The 22,204-nt window shown below is 37.2% G+C and overlaps 2 protein-coding genes across 3 annotated transcripts in view; both read right to left on the reverse strand.

Annotated features, from left to right (window-relative positions):
* Positions 1-1,851: 1,851 nt before the first annotated feature.
* LOC128989093 (uncharacterized) lies at positions 1,852-3,258 on the reverse strand. Its single transcript, XM_054410952.1, has 2 exons — positions 3,207-3,258; positions 1,852-2,681 (listed from the first exon to the last, which is right to left on the reverse strand). Exons 1-2 carry the CDS (start codon positions 3,256-3,258, stop codon positions 1,852-1,854), a joined length of 882 nt encoding a protein of 293 aa, XP_054266927.1.
* Positions 3,259-17,404: 14,146 nt separating this feature from the next.
* LOC128988814 (glutamine-dependent NAD(+) synthetase) overlaps positions 17,405-22,204 on the reverse strand; it is a 108,315-nt gene continuing 103,515 nt past the window's right edge. Inside the window, exon 16 of one of the 2 annotated variants that reach the window (XM_054410478.1) lies at positions 17,405-18,011. In XM_054410478.1, coding sequence (XP_054266453.1) covers positions 17,983-18,011 — 29 coding nt within the window. In that variant the 3' untranslated portion in view covers positions 17,405-17,982. The remainder of the gene's footprint in view (positions 18,012-22,204) is intronic. The other variant, XM_054410477.1, reaches the window with a different exon arrangement.

Here is a 22,204-nt window from a genome sequence, read left to right on the forward strand (position 1 = left end):
GGTCTATTTCCCCCCCCTTTGAGTGTAAAAAAGGTTGATCATGTTCACGTTCGACTCCTTCAGCACTTGTTCTGTACTAAACCATGATGCCATGTTTTGGGTTTCTCGTCATAAATATTTATTTTATTCATATTACCTGTTACTTATATGTATTTTCTTGTTCCTTATTAAATGCTTAGTAAATTTATGTCTTTTTTTATTAGTGCCTAAATATACTTAATCGCCCGTTAAGTTAACAACAGGTCTCGTAACCTTGAAAATAAGTTTTACTTGGTATTGTTTGTACTTGAACACATAGCCGATACCTATTAAATCTCACGGAAAGGTAGCGATTTTTTTTAAGATAGCCCTTTTTATCTACCTTCATTGAATATATAGTTTTATAGGCTTGGGTAAATTTATAAATTTCTTAAGCCACGTTTACGCTAAAGTTGACAACCAAAAGTTTACAACTAAACGGACGAAGAAGATGCAATCCATACCGCGGCAGCTTGTGTAATTATAGCCAGCCACTATAAAAATGAGGTCCGCGAAGATATTAGGTGAGACCCTCGTTGATGGCTAGGGATAGGTACAGTAGCAGTGACATGCTGGCTGATCTCCGAGATGACGTCGATCCGTTGAGTGGTGAGCGTAAAAACGTTCATGAGAATGACAACTATTGATTTGAATATAACATTTTTTATGATCGGACAAAGTCAAGAAAAGTGACAATAACTTCAGGAAAGCCATAACTAACTGTCCAAGAAAAGCTAGCCTTGACCTACGTTTTTTGGCTATTGGTGATTTCAACACTAGTCTCGGTTATTTGTGTAAAATTTCAAAATCAACCATTTCCCTGTTTGTGTTTGAAGTTTGTGAGGCTTTGATAGAATAGTTCTCTACTAGTTTTCCACAAGTTGTTTGCAAAAAGCGCGTAGCAACTAGTATGCCACATTTTGTTGTAAACTTTCTTTGATCTTTATCGACTCTCCGCAGGAAACCAATATTTAGTGGAAAACTTGTCTCTCCACTAGTGGATGACAGAAAAAGTCGTCCACTGGTTGAGGGACAAGTTTTGTGAAAAGCTACAAGTTTCCGCAACTAGTGGAAAACTTAGTGGAAGACTTTGGTGTAAACGCGGCTTTAGGCTGTTTTAATGTCTGTAAAACTGCCTAAGGCCCCTTTTATTCACCGCGGTTGCCCGCCAGCGGGCGCCCGCCGAGGTTTTATAAATGCATTGCCGTAAATGGGTGCTTTTATTGAACTCAGAATTTGCGGGTACCCGCGGCGGTTTGTAAAATCACCCGCTTGCACTTAGAAACCGCCGGCGGGTAGCGGTTCGTATATGCAATGTGTCATATGGGATCGTTTATTCAACGCGGGTGCCCGCCGTCGCTCTCGCATTGCTGCCAACCCAAGTCACCAGTGTCACTCACTACACGTGGTCTAGTCATTCGGCAGCACTGGTTGGTTAGGTTGGCAGCTCTGTTACACTATCCACGTGACAGCGGTCGATCGCAGGTGACACATTGGTGCATGGCGGGCAACCGCAGTGAATAAAAGGGGCCTAAAATGGCATGACATTTTAAAATTTTTTTATGGGCACCTAGGTAGTTAAGAAAATCGTTCAAAAGCTTTGATTTAAAACATGAGACTTGTGCTATGTTTCTCGCAGAGGCTATAATACAAATAAAAAACTCTTAAAGCCATCAGTCGAAACATATATATTATTTACGGGGTATAAGCGTATGTGGTGGAATAAAAACATGTTTAGTATTCTTTTACACACACTTTAGTCACAGATAGTACTACTTAGCACGTACATATAATACATTTTATTTGGAGGTCGATGAAAAGATGTTAGCTTTTCTAGACCTCACATAATATGTCCCTGTTATCATCTTCACTGTCATCGCTTCTATCTATCATTTCAAAGTCCTCGTCATCACTTGATTCCACTCCAAGATTTATAACGAATGATTCGACAGTATTTTGTAGTTGAGCCTGATTTCCGAAAAAATTGTCTTCGAATTTCTTCACATTTTCACATTTCTTTTCCCAATCAACAACAGTCATTGAATCAAACTTGGCTTTTGTCAAACGTTCGACATCATTGAATTTGAATGTCACATTGTGAGATGCTACCCAATTTTTCACATCTGCCCAGATTAGTTCTATCGCATTTAGCTCAGGATGGTAGGGAGGGAGCCTAAGAACGTCAAAACCACGAGCTTTGAACATATCGTCGATAAGGTATCGAATATTAGCAGGCTTGTGTAGCTTTATCAACTCGTACAACTGCACTTTCAACATATCATCCGTAAATTGAATGTTTTTGCCATTTAACCACTGTTGCATGTCCGCTTTAGTAGAGTTAGAAGTTGGACATTTATCAATTTGCTTGTTGTGGTAGGACGCGTTATCAATTATGACAACAGACCTTGGTGGTAAATTGGGTAGTAACTTTTCATTCAACCACTTAACATACGTATCACTATTTACATTATCGTGATAGTCCCCCGTTTTTTTACTCGCTTTCCACATTGTCAAACAGTTGGGAATAAACCCCATTTCCCCACCAGCGTGTAAAAAGATTAGTCTTTCACCTTTGGATATAGGCGCTGCTACACCTGCTGACACGAGTGTGTCGTCGCTCCATCCCTTTCCTGACACATGTGCTGAATCAATGTACGACTCGTCTGTAAACACAATCGGACGGTTTTCTGCTCGAAACTCTCGAATCTTTTTTAAGTAAACAAATCGTTTATAGGCCACATCTTGCGATTCCATAAGAATATGTTATTTGTTGGTTTTAGTTTTCTTCCATCTGTATCCAATATTTTTCAATATTCTTCTTACACTGGATGTAGACCCTACAAATCCTAGATCATTTTCTAATTTCATTTTTATTTTCTTTAGAGTTGGAAGGCATTTTTCAGTCAAATAAAATGTGTTTACAATTCTACGTACAACACCAACATCAAAATCGTCAAGACCGGTAATTCTTCTTTTTAATTTTCTTTTTTTATTTGGGGTTTCAAAGCTGGAGTTTGTTTCTTCCAATTTTCTTTTCTCCGCACTTAGCCGTGTTAAAGTCCGTTTTGAAACTCCACAAGCAGCCGACACCCTATCTCTAACCTTTTTGGGATCAATCATAAACCTTGATTCCCTTGCCTCCAATTCCATAAAACTCATAACATTCGTAATTACTTCACGTGTCTGACCTATTAGCACTTTCCCTTTCAATTTAGACTTGAACTCAACCGGCACATCCATCTTCACAATCAATCACAAACTTACAGGAACACTAACAAAAATACACTAGAGTGGGAGAACTATATTTGAACCACACTTGTGGGAAAATAAATGGGTATACGAATAATAAATAAATTGTAATAATAAGTAATAATATAAATTGGAAATACAACTCTTCAAAGCTTTCTATGACTTACTTATCGAACATCTCAACAACAAAAAAACGAACCTTCTTTCTCCATTTAAAACCTTAATCCAACTCTACCATAATCTCCATAAATGTGAGATTCCTAACTAAATCTTCAACTGAAGCCACATAACTCTGTAGCCAAACATGATTGATAATAATGCACAGATGAATTGGTTGGATGGAGATCAATTTGTATATTGTTTGTTATCCCAGTTTCTAGAACTTGAATTATTAGATTACCTTTGTTGTCTTTGTCTGTATTCTTGAGTAGGTAATTAAGATGTTTGTTTTGCCCTATGGATTTCACCAGCTTGTGATGTGTTCACCAGGAAATGTGAAATCCGAATGCTTCTGCCATTTTGGAAACCTCACATAACATAAAGATTTTTAACATTTAACAAATGGTTTCCGGGGACGGAATACAGGACTGTACTTTTTAACCGTCACAGGAGCCAGCTGGAGAACACCGGTTGTAGATTCCATACAACTTATTTGAGCTGGAACAAAAATACAAGGTAAATAAAAATAAACCACTATTAATATTACTCTTTTTGTTTTTGGCAGAACATAAGTTCCATTAGGTAGAGTGATAAGTGACAAAGGACATCCTTTTACAGCACCACGAACAAAAGCACAGAGTAATGAAAGCAACTGCAACCAGAATAAATTATTTTTTTAAATACCCTCCAAATAGGTGGATTGATTTATTTGTCTTTGGAGTATTTTTAAAATAAATTTTATTTTTATTTGACTTTGGAGTGTTTTTAAAATAAATTTCATTTTTATTTGATCAATTTGATGATTTGATTATAAAACAACCATTTCCAAAAACTTGTTTACAAACTTTTATTTTCCTTTGAAATTTGTAGTTGTTTATAGAAACTAAAAATGCATCCTACATTGTAGGGTTAAAAGAGGATTTTTAACTGAAACAAGCACAATAAGAGGATGAATGGAATTACACTCAGGATTTACAGCTTTATGACAGCATAAACTCAGATTCACTTATCTTTGGGCTACTTCTTAGTGTCAGACCTTCGCTGTATTATTATCATTGCTCGCTTAGTATTATCAAAGTCTAATCTGTTATCAAAAGCACTGTTGTAGATGCCGACACAATAAAATTTCTCAGAATTATTTAGTACACTATTACTTGAATACTGATAATGAGACTTATTCTTTATTGTTTTGTTTAGTCATTGTCTTCTTATGTTTTAATTCTTATTTTCTCCCCCTATATAGTACATAGTACATTGTACATTGAGAAAGTAGCTATTGTTTTAGTCAAAATATTTTAGTTTTAGTTTTTGGTGGAAAAATCCATTTTAAGTCCTTCTGAATTCAAAAAGTGGTTTTTGAAGTGAGTTCTGGACGTGTATTTGGGGATGTGTACAGAACTACAGACTACACCTTTGATCCGATTTTGATGATATTTGGTAGTCCGTATGGGGAATGTTGCTGGAAGTCAACAGTCCCGGAAGATCAAATAATTTATACCTGTGCCGCTAGGTCAAAAACTACAATGTTTGCAGTGTCTGTAGATCAAAAGTCCCAGTAAGTCAAATAATACAGTCCGAGCTAAAAACGTGGTCTATGTTAAAGCAATTGACTTATTGGGAATTTGACCTAATGCAACAGCAGTTTTAATATAACGAAATACGCTAAAATACAAGTTCAGTTTCGCTGAGTCAACAGTGCCGGAAGATCAAAAGCAATAAAAGTGAACGTCGATTCAGTGTAAAGTAGACCTCCTGCAACGCTTACTACACCATCAAAACTCGCTTTTAGCACAGAAAACGTACTACTATACCCAGAATGCCAACCGCATGGTAAAAAGCATTAAGCGGTTTGAGAGAGCTTTGCCTGTCAATCCGCAGGCAGCGCCACCAGCGTTGCCATGCAATAGCATAGCAACGCTGGTGGCGCTGCCTACGGATTGACAGGCAAAGCTCTCTCAAACCGCTTAATGCTTTTTACCATGCGGTTGGCATTCTGGGTTATAGTAGTACGTTTTCTGTGCTTTTAGTTACTTCGTGTTTTGTCATAATTAGAATAGAGCTAAAATTATCATATTTGGTACATAGCTTATCTATTAATGCTTCTTGCCAACTGTTTGGTCAACACTGTAAATAGGTATAGCCTTTCGTCAAAATGTCTGGTATAAAATACCCGCAAGAACGATCTGAAAATTTCTGGTTATCATATACGTTTGAAAAAGGATAACCATTTAATTGTAGAACTATTTTATGAGTTATAATGTAGTCTACATATAAACTGTGTAAATGTATTACGCCTCGGAAGGGTTGAAACCTGTCCAAACTATCATATATATTATTAAAACGTAAATGGGTTTTTTCACGATTCTGAATCAACCAGACGATGGATTTTCATTAGTTTTGTGTTGAAAGAAAGACAATTTTGAGAACTAGGGAATTTCAAAGCTATAATTTAAAATTAGTGTCCCAGTTTTTTATAAATTAAGTTTTAGTTTTTAAAAAGTCTAGCAGCCGATGCTAACCTTCTCCAATAAGTCAATGCTTCTAGCTAGCTTTTAGTACAATACTAGCTGTACCCACGGGCTTTGCCCCGTTTTACTTCATAAGTTAGCTCGTTCGCATGGCTCAATCACGTCCTTTTTGGTTGCAAATTAGCTTTACGGTAGTCATAAATTAAAATAAAATAGTGCTGAACCCTGTTGGTAATCCTTGTAACTTAAATGCTATTGCACATCATAGAACAGAACCAACTTGTTTAATTGAAACAGCTGTTAATATTCATTAATTCCATTTATGAGTACTCATAAGGTTAACATGGGAAACTCCAGAGCCACTGGGACGGAGCCCGAGAGTCGGATCAGAATAAAAATAGCTTAGTGTTCCTATTTAATGCCTTAAGAATCAGTGTACCAAATTTCAGCCTCCTAGTTACGCCTCTTTCACACGACGCGGCGCGCGCCGTGCGGCGCCCGCCGGATCCGGCGTAGGGCTATGGGAGTATATGAGTCCTTTCACACTATGTGCGGCGCGCGCCGCGCGGCGAATTCGCCGCACGGCGCGCGAGTTACCGCCGGATGCACCTTCAGCCGGACGACAGCGCCGCGCGGCGTCCACGCCGCACAATTCGGTGAAGGTGCATTGGTTCTTATGGGAGCTTTCACACGGTGCGGCGCGCGCCGCACGGCCCAACCCCTACGCTGTCTCAATTTAGGCAAACTATATATCGTATATATCGAAATTATATATCGTTGTATCGGAAAATAATATATTTATTAATAATATATATTAGGTTATTACAAAACATATATTTTTATGTTCATCCCATGCAAATCGGCCAACTTAAAGTATCAAAACAAAATTTTTCCTTTAATAAATACAGGAGAATATTTAGTATTAAATTAATAATTTAGTAATTTATACGCAATGAAACATTTTTTTTAACCTCTAGAATACAATATTTTCAGATATGACGAATACTTATATATAATACGTGAAGGCGATTTCTACGAAATACTACTCCTCCGTTAATAATGGACGGATTTTTACAAACCATGTGTCAAAATTAAGTATTTATTGTGTTACACGCCCCCTTTCACCAATTCCTGTACTAAAAGCCCTCGGGCTTTGCCCCTCAGGCCATAAAAATCCCAATGTATATCTTATGAAGACAAGATTTTGTTTAGTTAAACGGACAAATAATTTGTATTAATTACAGCTGTTCATAGTACACACATGATACACACAAGAGTTTTCGTTTTCAGTTTCGATAGATGGAGTGGAGTGAGCGTTCGTTTTCAGAGTGAGTTCGTTTCCAGTTTCGATAACTGGAGTGGAGTGATTGGTTACATTATCTTTGAGTTGACTCTCATACGTCAACGGAAATTGTGACAATTATTCGTAAAAAAACTCCTTTAATATTTTGCAATTGCTCAAATTCGAGCAACAGGTGCACTAGTTTATTATATTTAAAACTAGCCCATTCATTTTATTTGAACTTCTAAGTGGAGTATTCATTTAAATGCCACAACTGAAGAGAAAATAATAAATATTTAGGAGTGCCGTACGGCGCGCGCCGCACGAAACCGCACTAGTGTGAAGACACACGCTTGTCCGGCGTAGCGCCGCGCGGCGGACGCCGTACGGCGCGCGCCGCTTCGTGTGAAAGAGGCGGTAAATGGGAAGTGGGAGAATTAGTGATGAGTGAGTGAGTGAGTGTGTCAGTGAGGGCTTTGCCTTTTATATAATTTCTTTATATCAGCTGTCTGAAATTGTGAAATATGCAGTTTAGCAGTTCTTCTTGTTTACATTTAAATGTCAAAGCAAATGTAAACAAACATTGTTAGTGTTCTCATCGCAGCCATGGAGACCAATCAATATTTACTTTTAAAATCTTCGCCTCAGAACTTTTAAAGCCAAAGGGGCAAAGCCTACGGCCAGTATCGAAATTTGAATAGTCCTATAATGGTCCTTGGTATGGTAACTATATTTTTGTAAACTTTTAGCCAAGTTGGTTCAGTAGTTTTTGCACCTATTAGTAACACACATACAGACAGACACCATTAGATTTTTATATAATAGTATAGATAATTTGCTTAACATAACAGCTGTAACATTCAGCATTTGTGACACAAATTCAGCATTTGGAAGAAAATTTAAATACATACTTATGGTTGGCTTATTTATACTATGTGTAATGCTGACCATTGATACATTTAATTCTTCGGTACGAGGATGGCAGATTAATTAAATATGCATAGTAAAATACAGTAGTAGGATGTTCAAATTATTTTTTAAAGTATTCTTTGTAATCATCGATTCGTTTTAGTCCAAAATAATTTGTTTTAACTAACAGCTGGTTGAATGTGCTATGTATACTTATAAAAGGCAAAGCCCTCACTGACACACTCACTCGTGCTCTCACTCACTCATCATCACTAATTCTCCCCATTTAGGCTGAAATTCGATACACCGATTCTTTGGGCATTAAATAGGAAAACTGAGTAATTTTTATTATGATAGGGCATTCGAGCTTCGCCCCAGTGGCTCTGGGGTTTCCCATGTTAACCTTATGATTTTTCATATTTAAAAGGAATTAATGAATCTTAACAGCTGTGTCAATTAAACAATTTATGACAACAGCTAATTTGCAACCAAAAGCTAAGTGAGCGTTTCGAACGAACTTCAACTTGGAGGCAAGTTAACCCCAAGGCAAGTGAGCTCAGCGAACGAGCTCCAACCTAAAGGTGAGTGAGCGTAGCGAACGAACTTCAACCAGGACGTGATTGAGCCATGCGAACGAGCTCATCATGAAAATTAATTAGTTAAACGGGGCAAAGCCAGCGGGTACAGCTAGTTATTCTATAGAATTATTAGGATTTTAGCGAATTTCGCATATAGGGAATAAGCTATTACCGTAGTACTCATGGCAACACCTGGACCCGGGACCGATGTAATTTTTCGTTTTGAGTCCCTAGAGGCCAAAAACACCATCCGTTCAAATTCATATATATGTAAGTGTATAAGACATTTTGCACTTGACTTTTTCGGGACTCGAGAATTTAGTACTTTTCGAGGACCTGTGCAAATTATTCCATTCCAAATGCAGCGCGTTATCGATCTTCACCCTTGTGTGGGCCTCCCATTCACTAACGGTATGTCTCGTGGCGTATGACGACCGGATATAAATAGTCACTTTACACTCACTTATCTTGTAATTTTTTCAGCATATTCGTTGACCCGTCTGCAGGTCTTATGTTGACGGGCTGTCAGAGCGTCTGTTGCAATAACTGGAATTCCTTATGTATGTTTGCTGCTGATTACGGTGAAGTATTGTTAGAAATTCCACCTAATCTTTAAAGTTACCCATTAAATTCATAGAAATAATAATATTTAACTGTTTGACGAGTACCCCTATTGTATTCAAAATACTAAACGGCCCAACCCAATATTTAATACAAGCCAAAGGTGTCTTATACATTCCGAGTAAACTATTATAAACTATCAAATGGAGCATGTAAAGTGCATTATAAATAATCAACAAACCCTAACATAATTGACTATTGATTCAGTTACTGATTCGGGAATTACAATTGCTGATGATAACTGAATGCTCTGACCTGAAGCAGTGTTCTTCTTTACTTCTTTACCTATAAAACACATGGGATACAGCCTTTCTTCACTGATCACGTAATGCGTGATTTTCTATAAAGTCTTGGAAAAATAAAAGGAAAAATAGATAGAATACAGGTGTACTGTGTGTGGTTTACACACAAATATTCATCAAACTGTGTGATAGTTTGTTATAGCAATGAACAATTTGAGAGTATCGTATTGTTTAAGTCGATGGAAAATCTCTGTTGATCCTGTTTTACAAGCAAACCAAAAAGATACAGTAGTCACCACTCTATGCGACATATTCTAACCAGAAAATTGTAATCGTATGATTCTATAAGCATTGGTAGGATTGCAAAGTACTACACAAACATTATTTCAAGGGTAATAACAGTCACAATTTCAGCTGACTTTAAAAGAGTCAACTAAATTATTATACTAATGGACACACAACTAAATGGAACAACTAACGGAAATTCTCACGATGTACATTCGTTCGATATAAGCATTGAGTATACACGTCAGTACATACGTGTATACCCAATGATATATAAGCAACGGTTCTTGCAATTTATTGCTTATTGTTTTTTAGAGTTGTTTTCGGACTTACTCTGTTGCTCTGTAGCCATGTTGCTTTGAAATGGCGACCATACAAATGTATGCATTTTAAGCCAAGTATGAATGGAGATGAGTGTGGGATGAGTGGAGCGATCTTGTTGTCCTGTTTGTGACTAAGGCCGACATAATCCTTAGACACAGCTGTTAATTAATAGTGCATACAGTCAATTAATAGCAACAGAGGTCAAGTTTGGTATCAAATTAAAGGTTTTATTCATAAAAAAAACATTGCCGCAAACCCAAACTCAAACGATGATGATGATAATAACGTTAATGATGTCGCTAAAACGTATCGTTTGAAATTTAACAGCTGAAAAGAAGTGAAATAGAAAAGGTTTTGGTTAAATCCATCAAATTGTAATTGGACACTAGTAAAATACTAGTGCACTTGTTACCTCCCCCCTTCGGTTTCATGTATTCCTCTCAATCAGTTCAAACCTAGGAGGATTAAACATTAATGTTACCTAATTAAGGTTAAATCCTCCTAGATTCAAACCTGAAACACCCGGATCGAAACTCGCCTGTCGTTATTTTACCATCGCCTTTTTTTTAATATATTTTTCAAAAAAGAAAGATTATATTGATTTACTTTGGATTTTAAAAATGTTAACGTTTTATTTTGTTAAAGATTTATGGTGATATGTAAATATTGTGGTGTAGTAAAGTATATTATATTGTAGTTAAGTGTTAAATTTTGAAATTTTAGGGTGAATCGAGATGAATCTTTTTTTATAACATGGGTCTCTCCTACCTTAACATACATACCAAGTTTCATAAACATCGGTTGGAAAAGTGCAAAGATAAATATTAGTACGTAAAAAATACAAAATGGTGGATATCTGGTTAACGAAACGATTTCGGAAAAAATGTTATCCTTGATTTTCTGTTTATTTTGACCCAACGAATTACTAGTAAAGTATCTCCCCGCTTATTTTTAACACCCTGTTTATGATGTATTCTTATTAATATAAGTGAAAAGTGTAAGCTGGTAATACAGAAAGATGTTTTATAAATAATATGAATGTACTGGTGATCTGTATATTCATCTTTTTCTTGTTCTTAGAACTGTAAATTAAAAGTCCACTCAGCAGTCGCATCGTACGATGTAGTTCTTTCCATGCGTTGCGAAATGCTAAATTTGCCGTCCTCTTCAACCCAAGTTATCTATTAACCCAATGATTGTAAAAAATTCAAAAAAAATATATTTTACGCATCACACTTTTGGCTACAACTTTGTCACAGACGAAACCTCTCTAACCCAAAAACAAAAAACAATCTCGCATGCTAACTTTTTCATGTTAGAAATCACGATTTAAAACTATTTCACCATACATATCAATTTTTATTAATTAGATCGGTAAATAGTTTAAAGTTCCAACAAAATAGTCATCGAGTAGGACTAACCAAGAAGCTCTGTGCCAATTTTCAAAATTTTAGCACAACTTTAAGTACACCAAAACACGAAATTATTGAAGTCATGAGTCGAGAGGACTATCGTTGTTTTTAACAGATTATACTTTTGACCTTCCGGCACTGTTGACTCAGCGAAACTGAACTTATATTTTATCTTATTTCGTTATATTAAAACTGCTGTTGCATTAGGTCAAATTCCCAATAAGTCAATTGCTTTAACATAGACCAAGTTTTTAGCTCGGACTGTACTATTTGACTTACTGGGATTTTTGATCTACAGACACTGCAAACATTGTAGTTTTTGACCTAGCGGCACAGGTATAAATTATTTGACCTTCCGGGACTGTTGACTTTCTGCAATGCGTCCTACCGTATGGATGGTATTTTCAAGTGTTTCTTTAATTATTTAAACCCATAAAATAACAAATAAGTTAGATATTTGCACAAAACAATTTCAAAATTTAGTACCTCATGGTGCAGTGTACATAGCCAGGACAAACTTTCGGGGGGGGGGGGGGGTCAGGTCAGTGTCGGTTCTAGGACCTTGTCAAGGGGGGGCTCTCAGGGGGCTTTTTAATATAAGAGGGGGGTCTGGGGGTCCTCCCCTGGAAAATTGTCTATATTTTAAAAGTAGTTTAGTGACTTTCTAAAGCAATCTTTAGGGCCTAAAACTGTCTTCAATCGTAAAAAAAAACTCCCATTTAACCTGTTGTTAGTCATAAGCAAGTAGACATTTACAAATTTAAACTATGACAATTGCATTCATAAATTCCTAACCATACTGTAGGTTATATCCTCCTAAACACAGTTTGGTACTTTCTTTAGCCCCTGTAGCCTCCCTTGGAACCGTCACTGGATCAGGTCATGACTGAACCTTCATAGTTTTATTACCTCTTTAATAGATCAGATTTATTAATTGAATTATTATATGAAATATGAATAGTTAATACAAAACATAATAAAACATAAAATATAATCCTCTGTTGTGGTTTCTATTTTATAATTTAACTTGTTGAGCGTAGCTCTTTGGGATCAACTTCAATGCAACAAATAGAGAAACATCACTCAATAACGGCTGAACGCATTTCAGCCAAACTTAACAAAATTACTTAGACTAATAGTGAGATGGTTTTTAAACAAACAAATTTCAATTAGATAATGCTAATGCAATTTAAAACGAACTTAAAATTTCCAAATTTTAACATTAGGCTTATGGGGCAAAAGTAGCCATATGACAGTTTTTTGTTTACAAAAAAATGTAAACAAGAGTACCATTACGGTATTTCTGAACTTTCTAGACTTTTCTTTTAAACGTTTTTAAGCCATTCCTATGATTTTAATAAACAAGAAAATGCCGTTAAAACATTTTTTTAAGGTGCCAAATTCACTGAAAATCGAGAAAATATACGGAACTACTTTCTCAATGCGCGGAGCATAAACAAGGAGCGGAGGGATACGGACCAGTGACTACTTTCTTTGGAACCTATTTGTGTTGCCAGCTGATTAAAAACAGCCAATGTTAGAAATCAGGATTTAATAAGCGATATATCGAACCGCATCGAAATCGATATTTAATCCGATAATACATCACAGGATTCACAGGTTATATTATGTTGAATTACATCGACGGTGCAGTAAGTTATTACACTTATTAATGAAACGCAGATTGAACACTGATCTAATCTAGGCATGTGGGGAAGGTAGCAAAGAAAGCTGAGTTTAACCGATTGCAGGGGTTGAAATTAAGACCAATGTTTATGTTGCACAGTTGAATTTAAATGTCAAATTTCCCCTCCTGTTGTAATACTTTAATACTCGTTTTTTTAATAGTTACTGTTTTTTTTTATACTTTAATATAGCCTACTTTAATCGATTGTAAGGGTGAAAAATGAAGTCCAATGTTTTTGTTGTAGGCTACAGTTGAATTTGAATGTTAAATTTCCTTTCTCTTTTTTATACTACAATGCCCTTTTTGGATGTTAATACCAGATTCCAACTACTGTAATATTTTCCTGGTCAAAACTACCATAATGCACTTTTGGAAGAGGTATCTGAATAACTAGATGTAGTAAAAACAAATCTGAATTATTATAATTTTAATCAATAAAACCAGCATTAGTACATCTATTGACTTTTTTACATTTAGTTACTTATACAAATATCAAATCAAGTTTGTTCCGCTCAACTGGCTTTCACCTCTCTGAAAGCAACCCTAGTACTTTTTAAACCTAGTGTTAATTTTTATTACTACAATTTAGGATTTCGGGGTGGGGGGGGGGGGTTTGAGCAAAATTTTACAGCCCTCAATACTGATAAAATGATGGTTCAACAGTTTTTAACATTTTTGTGATTTTACCCATAAAGTAAACCCAGTAAGGTCAGTAAGTACCATAATTACTCCACCGCTTAACCATTAAAAGGGTTTTGGTTTTTAATTTTCAACAAGCTAATGGAAGAAAGGGGTCCGCGGGATTGGCTAACTCTGGAACTCGCTAACCCCATGTTAAATGCCCTATCTTCAAATTTGGTCGATGAGAGGAACTCGCTAACTTTTTCGGTTTCGGAATTGGCTAACTCCGGAACCCGCTAACCCGCTCTAGATCCAGGTTAGCGAATTCCGTCCCCGTACGGAAGTCGCTAACTCGGTCCCTCGGCGGAACTCGCTATTTCCCAATCAGAAGCCTCGCATGCCGTCCAATGGGAGCCAAGCACTAAGATTTTTGGCCAGTGTTGCCGAAAGTGTAGTACCATAATGTCGAACCCTACGAATAATTAGAAGTAAGAGCAACGTATTCGATAAAATAAATATTGTATACAAGTCTAGTATACAAAATACGACCTTAATAATTTTATTTGCAGAAGTTCACAAAATGGTATTTATTCGAATAAAAGAAACAAATGGCGGACTACGAAAATAGATATTTCATAACATGTAAAAGATCCAAATTAAATGTACAGTACTATCTTTTTGCATCCCAATAAACTACTATTTAAGTAAGAAACCTATATATAAAACATACTCCCTTATATTAGTACATTTCTCATCCTTATGGATCAGCTGAAGACAGTTTTATCGTTAGTTCTGTCCGGTACACTGTCTTTAGAGGTCGTGTTTTGTTTACAACTGTTTCTTGTTTTCGGTTATTTAAAACCTCGTTAAACCAAATAAAATGTTCTAATCATAACTAATAACCGGTCCCCTAGTTATATAACCAAACAGCAAAGAACAAATCATGAAGTTAAACTATACAATATTAGAAACACAATTTCGTCGACACTAGCGATCAGTGTCACCGGACATGAACTAGACACGAAAAACAAGCTTCAAAGTTTACAATGGGATGTAAAGTTTAATTGTATTGATTAGTCTATGGTAAGACTATAATGCATTTTCCACTCTAATAATCATAAGAATAATATTATTAAACGTACTGTACTTCTAAATATATTTATTTTATCGACTACGTTGCTCTTACTTCTAATTATTCGTAGGATACGATATTATGGTACTACACTTTCGGCAACACTGGCAAAAATCTTAGTGCTTGGCTCCCATTGGACGGCGTGCGAGGCTTTTGATTGGGAGTTAGCGAGTTCCGCCGAGGGACCGAGTTAGCGACTTCCGTACGGGGACGGAATTCGCTAACCTGGCTCTAGAGCGGGTTAGCGGGTTCCGGAGTTAGCCAATTCCGAAAACGAAAAAGTTAGCGAGTTCCTCTCATCAACCAAATTTGAAAATAGGGCATTTAACATGGGGTTAGCGAGTTCCAGAGTGAGCCAATTCCGCGGACCCCTTTCTTCCATTAGCTTGTTGAAAACTAAAAACCAAAACCCTTTTAATGGTTAACCCTTTCAGTGCTATGAAACGATATATCGTTGTTTTAAAAAAAACCCTAAGGAATAAAGAGAGGTAGGTTATTTTAAAAAAAATAGCAAAACGGCCATTGGTGACCTGCATGTTCATAGGATACACTACCAACCACTTAGCTAAAAGATTCGCCCAATCCGATGATTTCGAGGTGTATGTCTAAACCAAGGATTATGAACACCTCACTATGCCCCAGTGGTTGTAGTATATCGCTACAAACACACAGGTCACCAATTATTTGCCACACAGGACGGGATTCGAACCCGAGCAGACGAATGCCACTGGCCAAGTGACACACGCCCTAGCCTTCTCGACTATCTGTGCTTGAAGACTGGGGAGTCAAAACCAGGTATTTAAGCTGTCGCCACCGATTGCGAACAGATAGCGCTGCAGATGGTTGTTCAATGCGTTACTAGGTAGCAGCACCAGCTAGTCACGGACTATTTAGATGCAATCTTTTAGTTTTAGTAGTAGTAAATGTGTTCCTGAGACTTTGCTGCAAAACATTAGTTTCCCTAAAATTGCTATATTACAATAACCTCGTCCAACTAAATCAGGGTTAAATTCAATATTACATTGTAAACTATATGTCTTTTGATTTTGTGAGATTTCGGTTTCAAATAATGCTATCAGAACATAAAAATGTATAGGAAAACCAGGAAAATTACAACAAAAACTAATATTAATAGTGGTTTATTTACCTTGTATTTTCGTCACAGCTCAAAAATGTTGTATAGAAGCTACAACCATGGTTTCGACGCCGTTTGCGTCATGGTCACGTAGGACATGTCGAGAATCAAAGCATAGTTGTTGTTGTCATAGTCGGTCGCTTGGACGTTGTCAAAAACACATAAACACAAACACGAACACATACGGACATATTAACACTTAAAAAATGTTCTCGGGGACGGAATACAGGCCTGTGTTTATTTAACTGTACCGTCGCGGGAGCCGGCTGGAGAACACATGTGTTTGAGTGTTCTCCAGCCGGCTCCCGCGACGGTACAGTTAAATAAACACAGGCCTGTATTCCGTCCCCGAGAACATTTTTAAAGTGTTAATATGTCCGTATGTGTTCGTGTTTGTGTTTATGTGTTTTTGACAACGTCCAAGCGACCGACTATGACAACAACAACTATGCTTTGATTCTCGACATGTCCTACGTGACCATGACGCAAACGGCGTCGAAACCATGGTTGTAGCTTCTATACAACATTTTTGAGCTGTGACGAAAATACAAGGTAAATAAACCACTATTAATATTTGTCTTACCAGCTCAGGGGCAAACCACAACAATGAGTAACAAAAACTAAGTTTTGTTTGATGTTTACTACAAATACCGGGATTTATCTTTCTTATATATTTTCTTATTGTGTTATTATTCAAAATTAGCCTAATTAATAAAATAGTGACAACATGACAGTTAAAATTCAACAACGGGTAATGGAATTAAAAGGCAAACAAAAAAGTCTTACAAAATATGAATTATTGGCCTAGCACTGAAAGGGTTAAGCGGTGGAGTAATTATGGTACTTACTGACCTTACTGTGTTTACTTTATGGGTAAAATCACAAAAATGTTAAAAACTGTTGAACCGTCATTTTATCAGTATTGAGGGCTGTAAAATTTTGCTCAAACCCCCCCCCCCCCCCCCCCGAAATCCAAAATTGTAGTAGTAAAAATTAACACTAGGTTTAAAAAGTACAAGTTAAATTATAAAATAGATACCACAACAGAGGATTATATTTTATGTTTTATTATGTTTTGCATTAACTATTCATATTTCATATAATAATTCAATTAATAAATCTGATCTATTAAAGAGGTAATAAAACTATGAAGGTTCAGTCATGACCTGATCCAGTGACGGTTCCAAGGGAGGCTACAGGGGCTAAAGAAAGTACCACTAAAGAAGCTTTTCCATTTCACTTTGTATCTGTAAAATTTGACGCTGTAACATTTCTTGATGAAATTGTAATAAAGAAATTGTCTATTGTCTATTGTCTATCAGTAAACTTTGACTCAATGTTTTTTACTCAATTCACTTTATACAGTACACAATACTTAAACTGTGGTTTTTTAGGCAATAAGTAAAAAAAGTCAAATTATAAAACTACTTTATTTATTTGGTATGGAACGTAGTTTGACAACTTTAAAATTTCAGCAGTGTGCTGTTATAAAATAAACTTAATAGTAACCAAACAGTCAAAACATTTACATATATAACAAAAAAAGTTTAGAAAAACTTATATATAATTTTCAATATTTAAATTGCAGTTTGAGTTATGTTTAATTAAATATATTAACACAATATTAAAATCAGAGGCACAACAAACTCTAACCCTAGGCTAGAAAAATATTTCTCTATGGTATATATATCTAATTAATCAACATATTGTTCATAACCATTTCCTAAAAAAGATAAGTGATACATATTAACAACAGTATTTAGAGCTAAACAGTGATGTTCATAGCTTCTTGACACTACTTTGTGGACTGCCGTGGTTCTATTCTTGGCAGATTTGGCTAGACTTGTGACTTGCGATTGGTTAGACTACAACTCCTGGTTTACTATTGGCTGTAACAAAGTGTGAATGAATAACACTACAGTTTCTTTCTACACAAATGTTGAAAAATATTCTTTGTCATACTGCAACAAAAATGGCTGATTTCAATAGATGCTTTGCAGGATTGAAGTGTCTCATTTTCTCCCAGGAAAAAGAACCGGCTGGAGTAGAGGACATCAGCCACACATTTTTATAGCTTTAAAATTTCTTTGCTAATGTAGATGAAGAATAGTTCTCATCAACAAAAAATACTATCCCGTTGTTATTCAAATTTGTTTGAGTTTATCGCATGAGTGCAGGGCTGAGTGCCACTTTGACTAGGGTCATTTTACAGCATGAGTCTTGGCGGGGGCGAGTGCCAGCCAGGTATAAGTGACCGGTTCCACAGTGTGGTGGGTATGGGGGTGAAAAGATCAACCAGGAAGGAGTTACGAAAAGTTGAATAAAGGTTTACTAATCAAATCGATATTAATTTTTAATAAATATTAGGGTAGCCCAGTTAAGAAACTGTACCCGGTCTCCGTTACATCCTGCCCACTAATACCCCCTTCCACTAATACCCCTCCCCTGAATCACTCTTACGCTCTGGGGAGAGATGTTTACGATAGTTCTGCAAAAGCAGGAGGCGAAGTCATTTCGACGAACCACTACCCAGCAGATGCCTAAACAACAACGTGCGGTTCTATTTAGGTGACCGCAAGTCATTTCGACGATCGTGCCGTGACCTAGAGTCATTTCGATGAACGCACCGTGACCAAAAGACATTTTGACGATTGCGCCGTGACCGCGAGTCAATTGGACGATCGCGCCGTGACCACTAGGTCACATATTGTGTTAGGTAGCAATATTGGTCTATACATGTCAAAACCTGTTTTATTAGATTTTTTAGACTGTATTTTATATATTAGATTGAAATTGTAAAGGGTGTCCCAGTAAGAACGCCGGATTTGAGGAGCGTCTTATCCTTATCTGTATTTCAATAGGAATTCCCAAATTATCAGCGATGTTATCAGTATTAGGTCCCATTTGTAGTCATGAATCTCTACACGACGGATCAACGCGTGGTCATAGTTAAAGTGCACTACAAGTACGGAAGCTGCGCACTATTTACGGCCGGGACAATGCACCAAATGATCCACCTGTCCGAAGATTGATTTATAATTTCGAATAAATTGGCTCAGTTCTATTTTGGGGATATTTAAAGTCGCTTGTTTTCGCCAATAATCCTCAAACAATCCAAGACTTGAAGGAGGAAATGATTCGTGCCATTAATGGAATTCAACAGGAAGTGTGTGAAAAAGTGATGGAAAACTTTGTCAAGAGATTTCGAGCTTGTCAGTATTCAGCAGGTTAGCACTTACAAGACATAATACTCAATTACTAATCGGAGATACTATGCTTTAAGATTCATGTTTCATATTGTAAATTTAGTGAAAAAATATATGGTTTGTTAACATTTCAAATCCGGCGTTCTTATTGGGACACCCTTTACATATGTAGGCCTAAGTCTATTTTTTAACATCTTCTAAAACATAAACACCACGAGCAATGCTCAGTCCTCTACATACTTGGGAATAACAAATATAATTTCTAACAAATAGCGATATTCGTTAGTTTTTTTGGCTAACTTCTATTTTATTTAGTTTTTTTTTTGAAGTGCTGGAAGTAACTTCTACTCAGTTAGATTTATAGCTAACGAATAGATAATATTCTATTGTTTGTATTGTTGTTGGGTTATTGTTTTTATGTGATCAGTGAGGGTTGCGTGTGGCCGTGAGGGTCAGCGCCCTTGTTGACAAAAAACACGGGGGGTGGGAAAGAGAAAGTCAAAGTCCAGTTGCTTTGTATGCAGTGGGCCCGTGGAAGGGCAGTGACGGCCAATAACAACACCCCAAGCACCAAGGGGTGGGAAGGGGGAATGTTTGTTTGGTGATTATACACTCAAGTTATTATAAGTGTCAAGACATCGTCCTAAATTCGTTATCTGACAGTGACAATGTTTGATTAAAACACAAGTACAGTAGAACCTCGGTTAACCGAGCCTCGCTTAACCGAGACTCCGGGTTAACCAAGGCCGTCCTCGGACGATTTTTTTTATTTAAAAAGCAAAAGAAACACGCACAAACTACGTACAGTAATGAGCGTTAGGGTGCTCCTTTTATCGCAATACGCACGCTAGCCTGCAATGCGTTAAAACTACTGTACAGTAAAATGTTGGCAACTGTTGTGTTTCCTCGGCCAAATATTTGCGTAGCTTAGCGCTTATCTTTGCCGAATGCATACGGCACTGTCACCCGACACCGCTCGCCAGAGCAGCTGCAGGTGTTGTAACCCGACACCGCTCGCCGCCGGACCAATGCGAACTGTTTCAATGCCGAGACGCGACTGAGCCACTCGCTCTCCCCACCACCCCGATTCGACTCCGTAGCTTATTGCGCATCTAGTGGGCTGTCCTGGTGTACAGCTTCAGCTCGGATGTGTTCGTGCATCATCGGTCTGCCCGAAGACGCCATTTCGTCTCAGTGGCAGTCCTTCGTTTACTTTTACAAGTCAAGTGTCTATCACTGTTTTTTTATTGTGTGTTTAAGTGCAGTTACAGTAGGTGTAAATGAGTGCTAAACGCAAACGTGTCGTTGTGTCCTTAGAGACTAAACTAAATGCGATTCGTCGTCTGGACAATGGTGAGTCAATAAGAACAGTCGCTAAAGACTTGGGTGTTGGTGAGGTTACCGTCGGAGATTGAAGGAGGAAGAGGGCTGAGTTAGAAAAATGGGGTGCTCAGAGCTTAAATTCCAATTGCAATTCAGAGAGAAAAACGTTTAAAAAGTGTGAGTATGAAAAAACTTCCGAGGCTTTATTCTTATGGTTTTCGGAAATGAGAGCAAGGGGAAGTCCAATAAGTGGGCCTATTTTGCAGGCAAAAGCGCTAGATTTCCATAAATCTTTTGGCGATGGTGATGAACCTTTTACCGCTAGTTCCGGGTGGTTAATGCGATGGAAGAACCGTTATGGAGTGCGGCAACTTAATATATCTGGGGAAAAACTTTCAGGTAATGAAACTGATGTGACAGTTTTTGAAGAAAAAATAAGAAAATTGATTTTGAGTGAGGGTCTTACATCCGATCAAATATTCAACTGTGATGAGACAGGCCTTAACTTCAGAATGTTGCCCTCAAAAACTTTAGCCAGTCAGCAGGAAACATCAGCTCCTGGGTATAAGAAATCTAAAGATCGAGTTACAGTTTTAGGATGTGCCAATGCTGCAGGAAGTTTGAAACTCAAACCAGTTGTAATAGGCAAGTATAAAAAGCCACGTGCTTTTAAAAATACTAATGTGGACACATTTCCCAGCACATACACAAACCAGAAAAACGCATGGATGGACTCGCGGATTTTCAAACAATGGTTTTTTGAGGAATTCGTTCCAGTCGTTGAAGCTTTCTTGGAGAACAAAAAACTCCCTCGCAAGGCCCTTCTTATTCTTGACAACGCTTCGTCCCATCCAGATGCTGATGAGCTAGTCAGCGATGGCATTAGAGCCTTATTTTTGCCTCCAAACGTTACTGCCCTCATCCAGCCTCTAGACCAGGGAGTTCTAGAAACTTTTAAGCGAAACTACAAAAAGAGGCTGCTTAGAAATCTACTGGAGAAGCTAGAGGACGGGCTGGGTGTCACTGATGCTCTCAAGTTAATCACAATGAAAGATGTTGTCTACTGGGTGTCAGAAGCTTGGGATAACGTTAGGGAGGACACTATAAGAAGGTCATGGCGCAAACTTTTCGGAATTGAAAAGGCAAGCCGCCAAGAGACAGCTGCTCCTGAAAACCAGCCAAGAGCATGACCTCCTGAAAATGAAGAGCTTGTGAATCTTTGTAACCACCTTCCAGTGGCTGAGCCCATCAGTGCAGAGGACATCAGTGAATGGATCAATGGAGATGAGGATCAGGCCCTAACTGATGACGTGATTATCCAGATGCTCAACCAACCAGAAGATGATGACAAGTAAGTTTTTGATTTTTTATTTATGCAAAATTTTAACATAAAAACATAATCCAACATCAATTTTTTAACACAACTATATTTGTTACACTTTAGTTAAATGTTGCCCATTCATCAATCCAAAACTAATTTCATACCAATTCCAACTGCTGCCTTTTGATTGCGTTACGGTTACGTAAAACAAAAGTTTTTTTTACAGCGATGA

This window comes from Macrosteles quadrilineatus, unplaced genomic scaffold (assembly GCF_028750875.1).
Source record: "Macrosteles quadrilineatus isolate MER2022 unplaced genomic scaffold, UCM_ALF_1.0 Scaffold_3__2_contigs__length_128488019, whole genome shotgun sequence".
NCBI lineage: Eukaryota > Metazoa > Arthropoda > Insecta > Hemiptera > Cicadellidae > Macrosteles > Macrosteles quadrilineatus.

What these genes read in the sequence shown, in the direction of transcription:
- LOC128989093 (XM_054410952.1), bottom strand. Translation starts at nt 3,258, where the DNA reads ATGGATGTGCCGGTTGAGTTCAAGTCTAAATTGAAAGGGAAAGTGCTA. An exon ending in GAAAGGGAAAGTGCTAATAG is followed by an intron (nt 2,682 to 3,206) that starts GTCAGACACGTG and finishes TTGTGTTTACAG; the next exon opens with ACGAGTCGTACATTGATTCA.